Genomic DNA, 17,664 nt, shown 5'->3' with positions numbered 1-17,664 from the left:
GCCAGTATGTGCCTTACTCATCACTGCATTACTCACACAGCTTCTTGACTATCTAAATGCAAAAAGACAGCAAACAAGCCGACATTATTAAAACTCCTTTGAAACAAACTGAAGAAGTGTGACACTAATGGGTTCTTCACCACTTTGTATATTAAATATTGAGCATACTGTAAAGAGTTTGGAAAGGATTAAAATGTTCTATTGTCAGATTAATATTAATGGGCACTTTTCCTTGCAAAAAAACAAAAAACAATCTACTTAATTTGTCTCGATCCGATGTAGGACTGAAAAGCATCTATTGAAAATGTGAACTAAAGAGAAAAACAAGCTTTAGTTTAAGTCATAAATGACCCTTTTTAAAGATTTACCCAGAAAAATATGAGGAAAATAAGTCAGCCTTTAAAGGGTGACCAGTGCCAGCCTTTGGAATTTTAAGGAGTACTTGGTCTCAAGATTAGCTCAAGGTTTAGAAACTAGTGACTCAATACAGCAAAATGAACTATTTTTAGGAATATTCCATCCAAATATTGAAGCTGTGCCTCTCCCCTTCATATCATTGGTCAAGAGTCCTGTCTTCAATTCAAAAAGTCAGTCCCAAGTGTCTGTAGTTTCCTGTTTATGAGGTGCTCAAATTTTTCTGTTCGTTCCATTTAATAAAATGTTTTCTACAAATGCATGTGTTTTGCAAGTTTTGAGCATACGGATGGATAACTGACATTAGGATTTCACAGCATGAGTAACATAAATTTTTATATATATATTTTTTACGTCAATTTTGCATGAAAACATGAGATTACAATTTTTATTTATTTATTATTTTATTACTTTTGTTAGAATATTCCTTTAAAAACTCAGGTTATAAGGAGGTTTTTGTTAATAGCAGTGATCACTTTAACTGTTGTGTGTGTTGTGGCACTGAGGATCATTCACAACTGTGGGCTACACAGCAGAAGATAAAATGTTTTATATTAAAGAAGTAAAAAAAAAAAAAAAAGAATTTTACCTGAGGACCAACCACACCACCGGGACCAGGAGGACCAGTCTTTCCTTGGAAACCCTGGATAAGGAAAACACATTTTAGTGAGTGCCACAAAAAAGAACAAAAGAGGTGACTCCTTTGCTATATACACACACACATACATTCATGCAGGCTAAAACCCACTTAATTCAGGCACCCATGGAGTCATAGCCTTGACTGTTAGCATGTTGGATTTTTTCTGAATCTATCATTTAGTAAGAACACACCAGAATTTTAGTTTATAATGTATTCCTATGTGATTAAAATAGATTGCTGTTAACAGCCCAGAAACTGGAAGGGCTCAAATTTTATATATCATAAATTCCAAAACTACTACACTCAAATTACATCATGGCGCATTATAGGCTAAGTGTTAAAATTGATATTAAAACATTATTAATAGACAAGTAGTATTAGATTTTAAAAATACTAATGCATCATAAATATTTAAGAAGATTTAGGTGATCTAAAATGATATTATTAAAAATGGGGATGATCTTCTGTCATTTTAAAATTTATAGAAAAAAAGTGTTTTTTTCAGGAAATGAACTGAATCCTAATGTCCATTCAGTAGGCTCCTAGAAACATGAGACCGTCTTAGAAAAAAATGTTTTTACTTTAAATGTTTAAATCATATGGTTACTTTGTTTTGCTTTTTTATATTAGAGTTATAATATGTTGTTTTTGTAGCATCAACTTGCTTTAAAATTTATCAAAAGAGATATTTTAATATTTTAACTGAGGTTAATAGGACTCAGTATAACATTTCATACTATTGTCACTGAAATTGTAATAACTAATTTTTATACAGTGCATTTCACAGAGTTGCACAGACTTTAGAAATTATTAATGATTACCACAGAGTACATTTCAACGGCAAAGCGACAACACAGTGGTTATGATATCATTATTTCTAGTATTGCAGCAAATAAGTATTCTATTATTGTTTTATTTGTAATTTATTTTAACAGCATAATTAGATACTGAAATGACATCTACTTCTGTATATTTGATTCTCACTTACCAGTATAGAATACAGTGTTAAATAAAACACAGCATTTCATTTAGACATGAAGGCTCACAACTGTTCCATTACCTGTAGTATATAATCTTGGCTGAAATAATAAAGTTAGGAAGGCAAGAAAGCTGGTGATAAGCAAGCAGTCAAGCAGCAGACAGATTACAACATTTGAGCACATGAACATTCATGAGGAAAACTGAAACCTGGAAAGCAACTTTAAAGAAGCCATTGAGAAGAGCATGTGTTTGGGTGAGCAGACACAAAATCACCCAGAGATGTATACATATGTCACCCAGACATATACATACACGCACACACACGCATATACAGTAAATATATATATATATATATATATATATATATATATATATATATATATATATGCATGCATATAGTGTATGTATATATTTACATATGTTTGAGTCATACCAAAAGTAATGTACATATTGAATATACAAACAAAAAATGAAATGTGTGGTATTATAATTACTAATTTTATCATTTCACACCTAAACAAAAAATGATGTCATCTGCCTCATTTATGTGTCAATAGAACGGTAAGAAAAATGGTCAACAAGAACTTATCAGTTGTGCTATCATAAAATTTCTTCTGAAGGAGGAAATCCTAGTGATGACACTTACAGTACATATAACCTCAGCATGCATATACAGTAAACATGGCTGAATAGGTACAGGTAGTGTCAGGAAATGAGTAAGCACTTGACATTGTCAAATAGGCCCTATCATTGACAATAAACAAATTAAAAATAATAAAAAGAAACAAACTTATTAAAGTCCCGTTAATAATGCCTGATAATCAGGAAAATTAGGCTATAGAGGCATTAGTGTGTTGATGTTTGTAAATGACTCAATTAAGTTCCATTGCTAGGTGATCTTCTAATGTCTTGAATGGTGCCAAACTGTATCCTTTAAAATGGATATTTTGAATTTATTATGTTCGTTATTATTGATACAAGTCTTGTGTTTTGTATATACACTTCGTATAAAATATATATATACAGTATATATATATATATATATATATATATATATATATATATATATATATATATATATATATATATATATATATATATACAGTATATATATATATATATATATATATATTAGTATAGATATATATATATATATATATATATATATATATATATATATATATATATATATATATATATATATATATATACATAGACATATACATACAGTATATAGGGTGGTCCAGATGTAATTATGCAATTTTCATTACGCTATAACTTATTAAGTTTATTACATAGAGAATTCACAGCACCTGCCCTGCACATAGAGATTTCACTTAAAATTCTTTTTGTTGCCGATAGATGGCAGCACCTTCCCTGCATTCCAAAATGGCAGGGAGACTTTTGTCAGTCAAACAGTTGCATAATTAGATCTGAACCACTCTGTATATATATATATATATGTATATATTTAGACACATGTGTAATAAATACCAATGTAAATTAACATGGTATATAAGATAATGGGAAAAAATTATTCATATTCTGCTCAAATGATGCAGTCAGTGGAATTTCCTTAATAGACTTTAAAAGGCAGCATATTTAGCCAAGTGATAGGCTAAATATTTAAAATGAAAACAAAACCCATTTTTGCACTCAAGTTGTTGCATCACGGGTTGCTGTGATGACAGCAAGAACGCTGGTGCAAGAGTTATAATAACTTAAGACAAACAGTGTGAATAATACATTAAATATCCCAGAATCCAACTTTAAGAAAAGAAAGGCAAGCTCATTTTTGGGAGAGACCCAGACACAAATGTGTAGTATCCACAGTAAAGATTATATACGGTAACCACTAGATTAACACAGGCAGACATTGAGTGTGTCTGTTTTTTATTATTACTAGAATTTAAATTGCAACATTAAATTCCTAGCCCCAAAGGATGTACAATTTTTTTTAACAATGCAATAGTGCGATACATTAAATCCACCCAGTGTTCCAGACAGCTTATACTGGCAAGGACCTAAAACATTGCTGTAGCAAACACACATATGTGCTGCAGATTTATTGTATATACAGAAATGTTATTTATTCATTTATTTATTTTAAATTTTCAGTAAAATAGTTAATGATGGAGATGTGCAAGTTAAATGTTGACTGGCACGCTGTACTCAGTCTCTAAGCTTGATCATTTTATGAATTGTTATTTCAACTAGAGACTTTTAACTGCAAGTACTATCATTTTTTTACTGCATTATGTGAAATAAAACAAGATTTGAACTTATTGTTTTATTATCATAAGCAGTTTTATTGGTAATCAAATGTTGGTCAACAATGGAGAATATTCTAAGAAAAGAGAAGCATTCCTTTCAACTACTATGGAGCACTGATACTTGGGTAGTCTCAACTTTATTGGTGCTTTCATTATCTGATCCATACTAAATTAGCTGTGTGATTGTATTTCTCTATCATTTTTGAATGAGACTGAACATTGTTTATGTGTAATAACTTGTTATGGTTGGAAATGACAGCTCCGCCAATGCAAGTGTACATGCAAGCAAGCAGCTTTAAGAAATGCTATGTATTTAATATCAGCACAAACCACTGCAGCTCATGGTGTGTTTGACTTTTTGTTATTATTTACTCTTTCTGGAATAAAGCGGTCAGACATCTGCCTCTCCGGCCATGTAAATGTTTGCTGATTCCTGAAGACAAATCCGGCCAGGTGCTGAAACTTAGATGATGTAAGGCCATTGTCTATCTTTCCCCACCAGGCAGGAAATGTATGCTTGAACCAGCAAGCCAGGGATGCTCCCAGATGTGGGACCACTTTAAGATATGAAAAGCAACAGTTACTTACAGTTTCTCCCCGTTGTCCAGGGTGACCAGGCAATCCGTCCTTACCAGGTGGTCCCTAAAAAACAAATTATTGAACCTGATTAACACCTTTTTAGATTTCCCGTATAAAAAATCTGGAGAACATAGAGTGGTGGTATGCAAGGAAGGAAATGCTGCTTGGTATCTAAAATGAAACGACTTTCTCACCTTCCAGAGATGTAGTGTGTATGTAATGAAAAAATGCTGTCTTTATGTGTTATGGGAATTTTCAGACCTCTTGTAGCGTATTAACTTACCACCATCTCATATTCTTGTGATTTTCTGGATGGTGTTTGGGGAAAATAATTAGGTCAGTGTTGATTTGATACTTGGTCCCCACAAAAAAACAAAACAAAAAAACCTAAACATAAGCTCTTTTTTTTTAAATAAAAGCAAGCTAAACATACTGCATTAGGTGTGCATTGCATTGCAGCTGGTTATTTTATTTTTTAATTATATACCTTTGAATAAGGTAATGGGTCAATGTTATGTCACAACTTGGCTAATTTATTGTACCATTGCTTTCCCCAAATTGTCAAAGGGTATTTGTGTGAAATTTTCCACTGGGAAACTTAAAGAATGCAGTAAAAGTGTCATTTATGTGAATTAATTTTGACAGAAGAATATCACATTGGGAACTTGACCAAGCTGTTCATTATTTCAATTTAATTATTAGTTCATTTTTAATTAATAGTGTTCCCAGGTGGTCAGAACATTTTGAGATGGCATTGTTGTGAGCCTGTAACTGTGGAGAATCTAAATGTTGCTCCTAAGCACATCTATGGAATCACAGGAAGTGGCACATTTCTGTCTGGCCAAGGAATAAATGGATACAGGAGCCAATACATTTACCATAAACCCTAACATGATATTTTGATGACCTGAAAGTGGTGACCACATGGGTACTAATCCCAACATCGGAAGACCAGTTTGCCCTTGAAATTGTGAAGTCTCCACCATTAAAGACACACATACAAATAGCCCCATCTGTACAATATATAAAACAAGAGGCACAGCGTTATATGCATGCATACAATATAATAAGAAGGTAAATATTAAATACTTACAGGGGGACCCTTTGGCCCAGGAAATCCAACTGGACCCTGAGGTCCTTGAGGTCCCTAAAATACAACAAAACTAGGTTTTAGGGAAAGATCTTGGCATAAGTATAAGCATAGTTAACCAATGCACTGACTAAAAAAATATCAAAGCATCTGAAAAAGAAGCCAGCTCAACAAATGTACAAAACATGCTAGCCATTTAGTTCAATTTGCTTTGAATTCAGCAGGTTTGACATGACTTCAAGCAAGACAGGCCAAGGCAAGCGGGAGGGAAAGCATGACTTGCAAAAATGAAATGTGTGCTTATTTGTCTCAGGTTTAAAGATCAAAAATCATTCCGGGATTGCAGAACAAGAGCAACAGGGTGGCAGCCGATTGCAGTCCGTGCATAGTGCAGCACATCGTATGGATTTCCTGCGTATGCAGATCTTTTTCTGTTATGCCAATAAATGCATTCAAAACAAAAGTGTATCTTTTCAAGAGACATGTGTACATTTTAAATTAGGCAGTGCGTAAGGCCTTCATGCTACAAGCTCAGATTAACATCTACTTCTTTAAGGCTCTGTCTCTGTTAAAGTCCCACTTTAAATCTCACAGGAATCTAAATTTAATACAAAAACAATATTTATTCTGTCAACCAAAAGACTCTGAAAGACAAGAAAACTTAAGGTATTACCATACAAAATAAAACCCAGAGAGATAGTGATAAAGATAAAAAGAAAGTTAAAAACAGAAATGCATGAACATTTCATTACGTGGTTAATAACAGTACAGTTACAGGATATTCAGTGTGATACCCGACAACATTTTATATTTGTTCTTAACTAGTTTCTATATAACCAGTCACATTTGTCTCATAGGATTTATGATTTTCAAGCAATAGAATAGGAAACAACTTTAAGCAATCTCAAAAAAACATTTCTAATTTGCCTAATAATACATTTAGATATTCATTTACACATTAGCTATTCTGTGGAGACATGTGATTTGTTCATCAAGTTCTCATTTTTTCAACAATCTTCAAATAGGCTTGGGTGTTAAGATTCAGTGCTTAAAAGAATTTAGAATATATATCTAGATTTCATATTGTATAGTTACCGTAAGTATTCAGCAAAATGAAGACCAATCACAACAACCAAGTCCTCAGCACACTGACACTTGTTACACAGTTATGTCAACATGTTAAACATAACCAAACCAAGAGCAAATCATGCAGCTTTTTATTTCAGTCCCCTCAAATTTACAAAACCTGAAAGCAACCCAATGAAAGATTGTATTTTTGATAAATTCTAATTGTAACCAATTTTGATAAAGGAGTATATTTAAATATAGAACATCCGTGGTAACACAGAAAGCTGTCTGGTTCTTGGTGGCTCTCTGCACCTGGCCCTATTCTTTCTGAAAGAATACATTTTATTCATCAAGTATGCTTCTAAAATCTCTGAACGCCCAAAAATCGACTGTTTTGAAAACAACCATCTGCTGGTGACAAAAGGAGGACTTGCAATTTGTTAGCTTTTTCTTTTCTTTTTAAGAAAATAATTACTACAATGTATATTATTTGTCTAGCCACCTGTCTGCCCTTTAAACTTACATTTTGAGAGCAAAAAGGGCTTTGAGAATAGTTCTTTAGATTCAGGATGCAGATGTTTGCAGATATTGTGTATTGCTGCAGCCCAGGCAGGTTAAGTGACTTGCTCAGGGTCTTTCTCTGAACAAACAGCCCTCACGTTTAAAGTCCAATGCCATAACCACACTACGGTGGAACAGTGGTTAGCACTGCTGTCCCATTGATCCGGCCTCAAGGTAAGAATCCTACATCCAGTAACAGTACACGTGGAGTCTGCACATTCTCACTATGTCTATATGGGTTTTCATCCAGGTACTATGGTTTATATATCCAAAGATGTACAGTTTGGGTTAACTGGTGATTTGAAACTTGGCCTTTGTGAGGGTGGTTGTGTTCCTACGTTGGTATACCTTGCCCAGGGTTGTTTCAAGGCTGCATTTGACTAAACAAGTTTGAGAATGGCAATTGTTTAAAAAAAAATAAAGTACTTTAGAATACGAAGATACGCACATCAGTGATGAAAAAGTTAAAAGAAGAAGGAAGGTTATGATCCATTGATGTCTGAGTTAAGAGCCCACAGTGGGCCCACTCTGTTCATACCTATAATTTGAATTTTTGATCTGTAATGGATGATATACCAGATATTATACCATCCTCATCATTAGCTTTTTATTTAATATTGCTTGTGTTTATTAGTAGATATCCATTCTGGATAAGAGTAAGCTGATTTGTATTTTCTATTAGTTAAAATGAAGTTATGAATTTTAAAACATTATTCTGTCACTAATAGAATGGTGACGTGATGCATTTTGGTTGGACATGCAGATAATTTCTGTACTCATCATAATACTGCTGCTAAGACTGCTATTATATCTCCACTTCAAGAACACTCAGATTAACCTGTGAATATTTCCAAATAAAATATAACATTTATATTCTTAAAGAATTGTGCTTAATTTGCTGAGGGATGAAGTGATATCATTAATTATGTGATGGTAATACATATACAAACGGTAGATATTGTTGGTGCTGCATGTTGATTAGAACTCTGTTCACTTGACAATAGTGTTCCTATAACCCTATAAACTCACTGTAGAATACTACACTAATTCACTATTGGTGACCTCTTATATGCATCACTTTTCACTGACCACAAATTTAAGTTGCTAGTATATTGTCCAACAAGAATTGAGAGCAAAGTTGAGAATGTGTATATTTTAATAATCAGAATTAAAAGCAAAACTAACACTTCAAAGACCCAGTGTCCAGGATTTGAACTCCATGCTGGGTGTCCTCTGTGAGGCTTCTCCTCATTTATCTCATGTCTGTAAGGGTACTTTGAGTTTCACTCCACATTCCCGAGGACATGCAGGTGAGGCTAACTGGTGATTTTAAACTGGCCCCACTGTGAATGTGGTAATGGGTGTGTGAATGAGTGGGCTTTGCAATGGGCTGGTGCCCTGAGCAGAGTTTCTTTCCTGCATTTTACCCAGTACTGCCAGGTCAGCCTTATGTCTGATTGTAGTTAACTCATGAGAATTTGTATAAATGACAAGCAAGGTGTAAAAAATTAACTAAAGTATTGGAAAATGGATGGATGGATAATTCCAGTCAATCAGACTTTTTTTCTGTGACATTCAGATCCAATGAAAAATCACAGAAAATAATTTGTTCTTGTTAAGAAAATCCATCCATATATTTTCTAACCTGCCTTTTCAGTTCATGCTCATGGGCTCTACAGCCTGCCTGTGCAGTACTGGGCACAAGGCAGCTCCATATGTTCAGACAGAAACACTGGCAGACCCCACACCCCAGGCCAAATCTGAGTTTACCAGTTCATTAAAGACATGTGTCTTCTGAAGGAATGTCAGGGCATACAAGCATATGGAGAGCATGCAAAGTTCACTTAGATGGTTTCCTTCCTTAGATTTTGACTTAAGAGATTTTTGCCCTACAGTGCTATGCTGAGAGCATTAAACAAAAAATGTTACTTCAGTTTATGCATTAACAATCTTAAATTGAAACATGTATTTAAATATACTCATTATTAATATATCATTAATCCATAGGGTGCTTTGTGAATATTGTACAAAACACAGTTCTGAAATATTCATTAATGCAACTAACCCAACTGTTCCTCCATTTTTTTCTTTACTAGAGCATTTATCTCTTCATAATTATTGCATAATATGATTATAAACCGATTATTTTAAACAGCTTTAACATAATTTTAACCAAGCTTAATGTAAAGCAAATGATTAAGTGAAGGCTACTAGATACTACTAGATATGGCGTATTACAGAATTTTTCATTTTCGGAAAGCTCAAAGTCAGGGCCAGAATTGCTCTGAGTAAAGCCCCACCAAATTTGTGATTTGTGAATTAATAGTTTTATGTTTCGGGATTTTTCAGTGGTTGGTTATGGGAGATACAGACAAACTTTGATAAAACAATATTTACAGGCTGCCTATTTGTCAAATGAGTGAGTTTTAATGTTGAACCCAGACATTGCTAGAGTGCAGTTTATACATTCTAATTGTATCTCCACAGGTCTTCTTCTAAGCCCTCAGTGTTTCCTCCAACATTCCCAAAGAGGTACATGTCAGGGTAGCTGGTGATTCTAAACTGGCCTTGTGTGAATATGGATGTGTGCATGAATGGGCCCTGCAGTGGACTGGCATCCTGCCTAGAGATGCTTCCTGCCTTGCATCCATTGCTGCCTGGACAGTCTCCAGCCCCTGCAACCCTGAATTAGCTTACGCACACATTGGTCAGATTAGTGGATTAAACTGGCTAGCCGTGAATAAATGTGGGTGTATGGTTCCAGACTTTATTCCATACTTGCCTGGGTTTGGTTCTGACAGGTTCAGAAAGTAGAGAGCTGCTTGCTCATGCCAAAGATAGTAGCTTCTTTACCCAGCAGAAAGCAAGCTTAGCTTTTCAAGTAATACTCGTTTAAAGCTGAACATGAATTACTAACCCCACCAAGTATCTGGTAGTCCTTCAAATTTGGAACAGTTTGGTACAATTTGCCAACCCAGGCAGCAAGGTGGCCTCAGTCTGCAGTAGCTCAATGACAGTTAATATTTTAAAAGAACCAAGGAAATGGACTTTGGATGTAATTTTAAAAAAGGTTTAAATTAAATGCATTTTGTGCCATGTTTTAAGGGATCTTCTTTAGCCATGATTTCAGTTATTTTCCCTTTTATATGGCTCCAGAATGTAAAGTTCAGAGTAATTTATCACAAAGAAGTACAAATACTTAAGGGTATCAGAGAGAACATGACAGAACTTATTAAATATGTTTTCTATGCTTGATTAATAATGTGTTTATAATGTTCCTAGGAAGTCCCCACATATAAGATTGCGACCCTGTAAAACAGTATAATGTTATTTATTCTTCTATAATATAAACCTGAATTTATTTTAATTTCTTAAACATAAATGTCCAAACATCTGTCTTCCCGTTCATCTTCTAACTGGCTTATGTAAATCAGGGCTATGGAGAATCAATGCCTACCAGCAGCACAGGGCATAAAAAGGTAACCATTCTTTGACATCACTGGTAAGCTCACTTGCACAGGGGCAGATTAGTACTGCCAGTTAACCTAAGAGGCACATGTACATGATGTGGGAAAAAAACCTGAGTGCAAAACCCTCAGATACAGGGGGTACATGCAAAGTCCACACAGACAGGATCTAGGCCAGGATTTAAACCCACATCTTTCAAGGAATCAGTGCTACCCAATTTAATATACAATTTGATATTGACATAATTGCATTAAAATAGATATTTCCTTAAACATGTTATTTAAACTTATTCCATGTAATTGATTATGTATACAGTATATGATACCTATGTTAGTTAACCGAATACTTAGAAAATTAGGAAGTCATTTTTAACCGAATCTGAAAACATATTAATATTATTATTGTTACATGCATGCAGTTTCCTAACACGCTTATCCAGGGCAGGGTTACAGGGCAGCTGGATGTTATTCCAGCAATTTACAGGGTGAACACAGTCACATACACACACTCTATGGCCAGTTTAGCAATGCCAGTTCACCTAAACTGCATGTCTTTGGACTGTGGAAGGTTTCAGGAGCATCGGTAGGAAATCAACTCAAACATGGGGTGAACATGCAAACTCCACACAGGGCACAAGCCCTGGTTTTCTTTCTCTTCTTCTTCTTCTTCTTATTACATTTGTTTATCACGGTATTTTGCTTGCTGTTGCTGATTTGTCTGTGTCCCGACAGGAACCCAAAGTTTAACCCAGCGCTTTGCAGAGAAAGTAAGTGATTCCAATCAGTGCAATCCTCTGCACTTCTGGGACTGTGCGGTGTCCTTTTAAGCTCCTGCAGTTTCTTGTCGAATCCTTTTTTGATGGTAGCAAGAGAACAGACCTGCATGGGCACTACTCTGGTCTTGGTGCTCTACATCCTGAGTCTTTAAATTTGCTCTGCTTTTCAGCTTCTTTGAGCATGATGTTGCTGTGAGTTAGGACTACTACATTTATCAGCAAACATTGCTTCTATTTGTTGTGCTGTACCACTGTATCAGGATGATTAGTTGAAATAGTACAATCGGTTTACACTTCCATGTCCCACATAATGGTATAGATGGTAGTATCTCCGATGTTAACAACAGCCTCCAGCATGTGTTGATACAGTTTCTCAGGCACTACTAATGGTTACATTCCTGAAAAACCCTGTAGGCCTATTGATCCTGTGGGAAAAATGGGGTTAGGTTCCAATGGGGATGCCACATTCAGCAACAGACTGGAGGGGGAGACATGCTGGCCCTCAGCTTTTGCCAATTGAAGCTCGGTTACGATCCTTCCACTGTTTCATCCGCAGCAGCATTGTTATGACGTTTACATTCTCTATAGTCAATTTTGATCATCTTCTAGGCCAAAATCTCACCAAACAATCCAATTGCTATCAGCGATGAGTGGTGTGCGCCAAGGGTAGGGACTTAATCAGTGCGAGCTTATTATCGACATTTACTGGGAATTCCTCATTCATAAGGAACAATTGCAATCTCCTTCACAAATGCAGTGTATCAGCTTCCCCATGCTTCTCTACGCTGGGTGGACACACATTGATCCATTCAGTGTAGTGCACATGCAGCCCTGACATCTAAGGGCATCACAGACCAATTCTCATATTTGATAATCTTCTCATATTTTTATTTTCCTGCTGCAAATCCTGTTTTTTTTTCTGGCCATGAAAACAACCTGCTGATGTCCATCCCCACCCTTTCTCAAATACAGCAGGTGTGATTAGACTGCGAGTGTTGCAAAAAAGGTTACATTTTTATCATAGCAAATATGTGAATCCATGGGGACAAAATCCAAGGACAGCAAGGATTTACAGTATTACCATCTATCAAGTACTGATGGGTCAAAATATAAGAAAATGTAATGTAAACTTGAAGGGTTTTTAACTTGAATAACTTTAGTGAAGCAGGCCTAGACAGCATTCAATTAACACACAAATACACACACATTAAATAAGCAATCAGTTTAGAATATACTGCTTTAAAATGTAGGAGGAGATGTGACTGCTCGGACAAAACTAATAATGACACTGATTTGCTAAGTTAACTCAGACAAGCAGGTATTTTTTAAAGATTACATGAATTATTATTATATTTAATTACTTAATTTAATTATTAATTATCATTATTATAAACAAAAAGGTGCATAAATTAGGTAAACATGGAAAATGAACACATGAATAACAACAAATGAATAAAATTTATATAAACAATATATAGTAACTCGAGTTATTTTTATTTTTTTGCCACAGGGCTTTTACTTCTGAGTGTTTAGTTCAGTATTGTAACGTTTGTCCAATGCTGAGTTCTACTCTTAAAAATGTTAGCTAAGTAGCCCATAATTAACTGATATTATTTCCAACACTGACTCTTGTCTGCTGGAAAATACAGAAAATGTTTGAAACTAACTGGAAGTGAAATTAATACCTTAAATGGATTGGTAATGTAGAATAAACTCTTTATTTGAGCAAGTAGAAAGCCAATAAACACTAAATCGCATACTTGGAGAAATGAGCCAAGAGGCAATCAAAAATGCAAAATGAACTCTCTGGCATGTTACTGTTTGAAATATTTCAAGCACCCTCTCTTTGCCTTTTTGTTAGGCTGTCTCGTAATTTCAGGCTCATGCTAATGTTTTTAAGATATTTATTATTGTATCTTTCATAACGACTTTATGAATTTGAATCTAGCAATTTCATTTTCACTACTCTATTATCAAAGCAAAAAACTACCTGTCACACAAAGCCAAAGATCAAATGAAATTACATATTTGTGCCCAGCACCTACATTTGAAAAGTATCTGTTAGTGTTAAATTGTTCATTATGATCATTCATACAGTATTATCTACCTAGCACCATTTCTGTTTCAACAACTAAAACACCGACATGCACATTAAGAATGAGAAAAAGCAATTATACGGATTACAGGAGGCAACTAAGAATAATCGGCATAAGGAAAAGTGAAGTCACATTAAGTCTATAATAACATTTCTCACACATCACCTCTTCAAAAAAATGAGCTTAGATTGCCACCCTTACAATTTATAATTTTAAGATTTGATAAAATGAAAATGAAAACTGGACTTACTCTTTCACCAGGCGGGCCAGGAGGACCATCATTGCCCGCAGTACCCTATAAATAAACAAAGACATTTTTAGTTCTGAGATGAAACGGGCAATCAGTTTATTCAAATACAAAATAAATCTAATGTGGATTAGACAGATCTATGCTACAGACATGAACAAGGAATTGTAAAGTTACCTTAGGGCCTGGTTTTCCAGTAGGACCCCTAGCACCCCGAGCACCACGTGGACCCTAGAAAATATATACAAAAATGGCTTGTAAGTACTTTGTGCTTTTTTGCATATTCTGAAAATAATATAATATAATATAATATAATATAATATAATATAATATAATATAATATAATATAATATAATATAATATAATATAATATAATATAATATAATATTAGTAATCTAGTCAATAACAAGGAGACTTGATTGCCCAAGAGGGGCTGCTGAAGCCTGCTGTTTCTGCCTTAAGTTATTTATGTGTGCTGCTACACCTACATTTAAATGCTACAAGACATGTTCAAATCTCTGTGTGCAGCCCAAAGTATGTACATATCAAGGGTACCCTATAATGAGCAAGAATCTTATGTGTGCATCCCAGGTCCTGACCTTGAATCTCAAATTGAGAGGTTTGCTCGCGGCAGTTGTCAGAATCTGGCTACATCATTATGTGCAGCAGTAAAGGACACAGGACATGGAATATGTAATGTTTATGCAAAAGAAGATGAAGAAGGCTGTATGGTGTCAAAGAGCATGCATTGAAAATGCTAATGACCTTTTCTCTTGAATGACACCACTGTAAGATAATTTAACTAATTGATTTTTATTTTCATTTATAATCTGTAGATAACATTTTAAATGAGCTGCATACCGTTGGACCTCTTTGCCCCCTTGGACCTGGCTTGCCTGCAACACCCTTTTAAAACAAAAAAATCACAAACATTATAATTCATATGCAGTCTATGCAAAGGATAAATCTTAGTCATTAGTACAAAAGAATTACTGTAAATGAATTGTGGTACGAAAACAGCAAAAAAGATAAAACAGTATAAACAAATATTGTTGTATTGTGAAACAGCAATTAAAAATTTCCTAATTAGGGAGTAAAACAGTATAATGTTTCCTAAACATTTTAAATAACATTTCAGAGTTCATTTACTTTCCATTTTTTCCCTAATTTTAGTGATTCATTCATTCCCTTGGTTACTTGAACTGTTGCATTCCACTGTAAACCTTTGAATACATACTGTAAATATTTGTCAAAAATTTTAAACACTGCGAGAATTTTATATGTATTGACTTGTTCATGTCAAAATGAATTTAAACTAATGTAATGCAGACTTGTCTTATCTAACACTACACACAGTAGACACAAACGTCATAGTCTCTCAGTGTGCACATCGAGACCATTATGCTGAGTTGTGCTCTTCTGATGCAGTAGAGTACCGATCTGATGAAAATCTGGAGGATACATGGTTGGACACTCAACAGAGTAAAGGAAGTGGAGTAAAGCTCCCAGAGTTGGTCTAAAACTAGAAGAAGCTAATTATGACATGGTTCAACTTGGTCTGAAGTATTTAACATAATTCAAGTGCTATACTGGTATAAAGTGATTGTCAAAAATGTCATGAACAGACAACTAAAAGCAGGTTAATAAGTAATATTACTGAACTATTGGAGACAGAATGGTAATCAAGATGTCTACAGATATACTGCAAAACATTACTTTAGGATGTCCTAATTGTTCAATTGGTACTGTTAAATCACTAATTTAGTATGAATTAAAGAGTTAAATGAGAGGGAATTCCCTGTATTAAATATTAATTCTTAGTAAATGTACCCAAACTCTATTAAAGTTATAGGATCAGAAAGGTAGAAATAATTAAAAAAAAAAAACCCTTGGCACATCCATCAATTTCCTAACCACATCTCCTCCACTTCAGGATTGTGGGGAGCCAGGGGGCCATGGTATCTGGATGGGATCACAGGAAATGACAGAACACACTCATACATTAGCCCTCACTTATTAATGTAAAGCCTATTTAGGGTTACCTATCACATAAAAATGTAAAGCCCACACAAGTTCAAGAAGAATGAAAAAACTCTGGGCTGGGAATCAAACCTAGAAAGGTCTCCTGATCTGTGAGTAAAGATAAGCTAAGCAATGTGCCAATGGACCAGATAAAATATGCTAGAAAAGTGTGACTTCTGTCAAATATGACAAAAAGATAGATAGATAGATAGATAGATAGATAGATAGATAGATAGATAGATAGATAGATAGATAGATAGATAGATAGATAGATAGATAGATAGATAGATAGATAGATAGATAGATAGATAGATAGTATGAAAAATTAAAATGAAAATATGCTTTTATTAAGTAAATTCAGCAAATGCTTACTAAAAAAGTATGAAAATCTTACCCTGGCTCCTTTTTCACCATTGGCACCTGGAAATCCAGGGAAACCAGTTGAACCCTAGTAAAAAATCAAATAAATAAAGACAGAATCCTTATGAGACATGGCATTGTGTCACCTTGTAATCAAGACTTCATTCAGATGAGTGCATGTTCAACTCAATATTTAAATACTATTACTATTACAAAGAAGAAGTAAACAGTGTACAAAGTGCGAAATTTATTTATTTTTTGATGGTCACAGACATAACATGACACTGTCAGTCTAAAGCAGCTGCACATTTTAATGAGAATATTTCAAAGAAATTAACATCTAGGTTTTAAAATGAGCTTATGAATGTGAGCAAAATTTAAAATAGCTTACCGTGTCGCTGACAGGTCAGGATGCATTGAAAGCATAAACAAACTCATCATACTGTGTAATTCATTTAACATTTTAATCAGAAGCTAATAAACTATTTATGTTTTAAACACCTGAATCTAAAGAGTAATTAAAACAAGCAAATAAAAATAAATATTGATGAGAAAATAAAAATGAAAAATTCATAGTATTGTATCTTAATCTATTCTATGATTGCAGTCCAGGATGACCCAGTTAGGGTTTAGGACAGAAATGACATTTAAAAACATGCTGTTAACTCAGAGATACAACATGTAGACTAACTTAACATTACATTAAGTGAACGTGATAAACAAAACCTACACATTATGATATTAGGTAGTTATGTCATTATTGGAAATGCTATAAATAAATACAGTTTATTAAAAATGATGACATTGATGGGGAAGTACAGGCTAAAAGCATTCTGAGTCTCCAGCAGCTAATATAGACTTCAAATTCATTTGCCTTGTGGGATATGCATTCTTTAAAAAGAGCCAATTCAATAACATCCAGACCCTTACTTAAACCTCATTATTCCAGTTTATTCCAGTCTGCTCTATATAGCTAAACATTTAATATATTTTGCATCAAAATTAAGTCATCTGTAGAAGGATTTGTCACTATCTATCTGTCTATTTGTCATCCTTTCTGTCTACCTACCTATCTATATGTCATCTTTAA

General features: G+C 34.3%; 1 protein-coding gene across 4 annotated transcripts in view; it reads right to left on the bottom strand.

Annotated features, from left to right (window-relative positions):
* Positions 1-17,664, bottom strand: part of col11a1a (collagen, type XI, alpha 1a) — a 290,480-nt gene that overhangs the window by 104,365 nt on the left and 168,451 nt on the right. For all 4 annotated transcript variants that reach the window (XM_051933206.1, XM_051933207.1, XM_028811103.2 and 1 more), the window contains 7 exons: positions 16,609-16,662; positions 15,054-15,098; positions 14,370-14,423; positions 14,196-14,240; positions 5,981-6,034; positions 4,897-4,950; positions 1,004-1,057 (listed from right to left, as the gene is read on the bottom strand). In XM_051933206.1, the coding sequence (XP_051789166.1) occupies positions 1,004-1,057; positions 4,897-4,950; positions 5,981-6,034; positions 14,196-14,240; positions 14,370-14,423; positions 15,054-15,098; positions 16,609-16,662 (360 nt within the window). The remainder of the gene's footprint in view (positions 1-1,003; positions 1,058-4,896; positions 4,951-5,980; positions 6,035-14,195; positions 14,241-14,369; positions 14,424-15,053; positions 15,099-16,608; positions 16,663-17,664) is intronic.

This window comes from Erpetoichthys calabaricus, chromosome 10, assembly GCF_900747795.2.
Source record: "Erpetoichthys calabaricus chromosome 10, fErpCal1.3, whole genome shotgun sequence".
NCBI classification, from domain to species: domain Eukaryota; kingdom Metazoa; phylum Chordata; class Cladistia; order Polypteriformes; family Polypteridae; genus Erpetoichthys; species Erpetoichthys calabaricus.
Note: the sequence above shows the minus strand (reverse complement) of the source record. Positions and strands in the feature narration are given on the sequence as shown.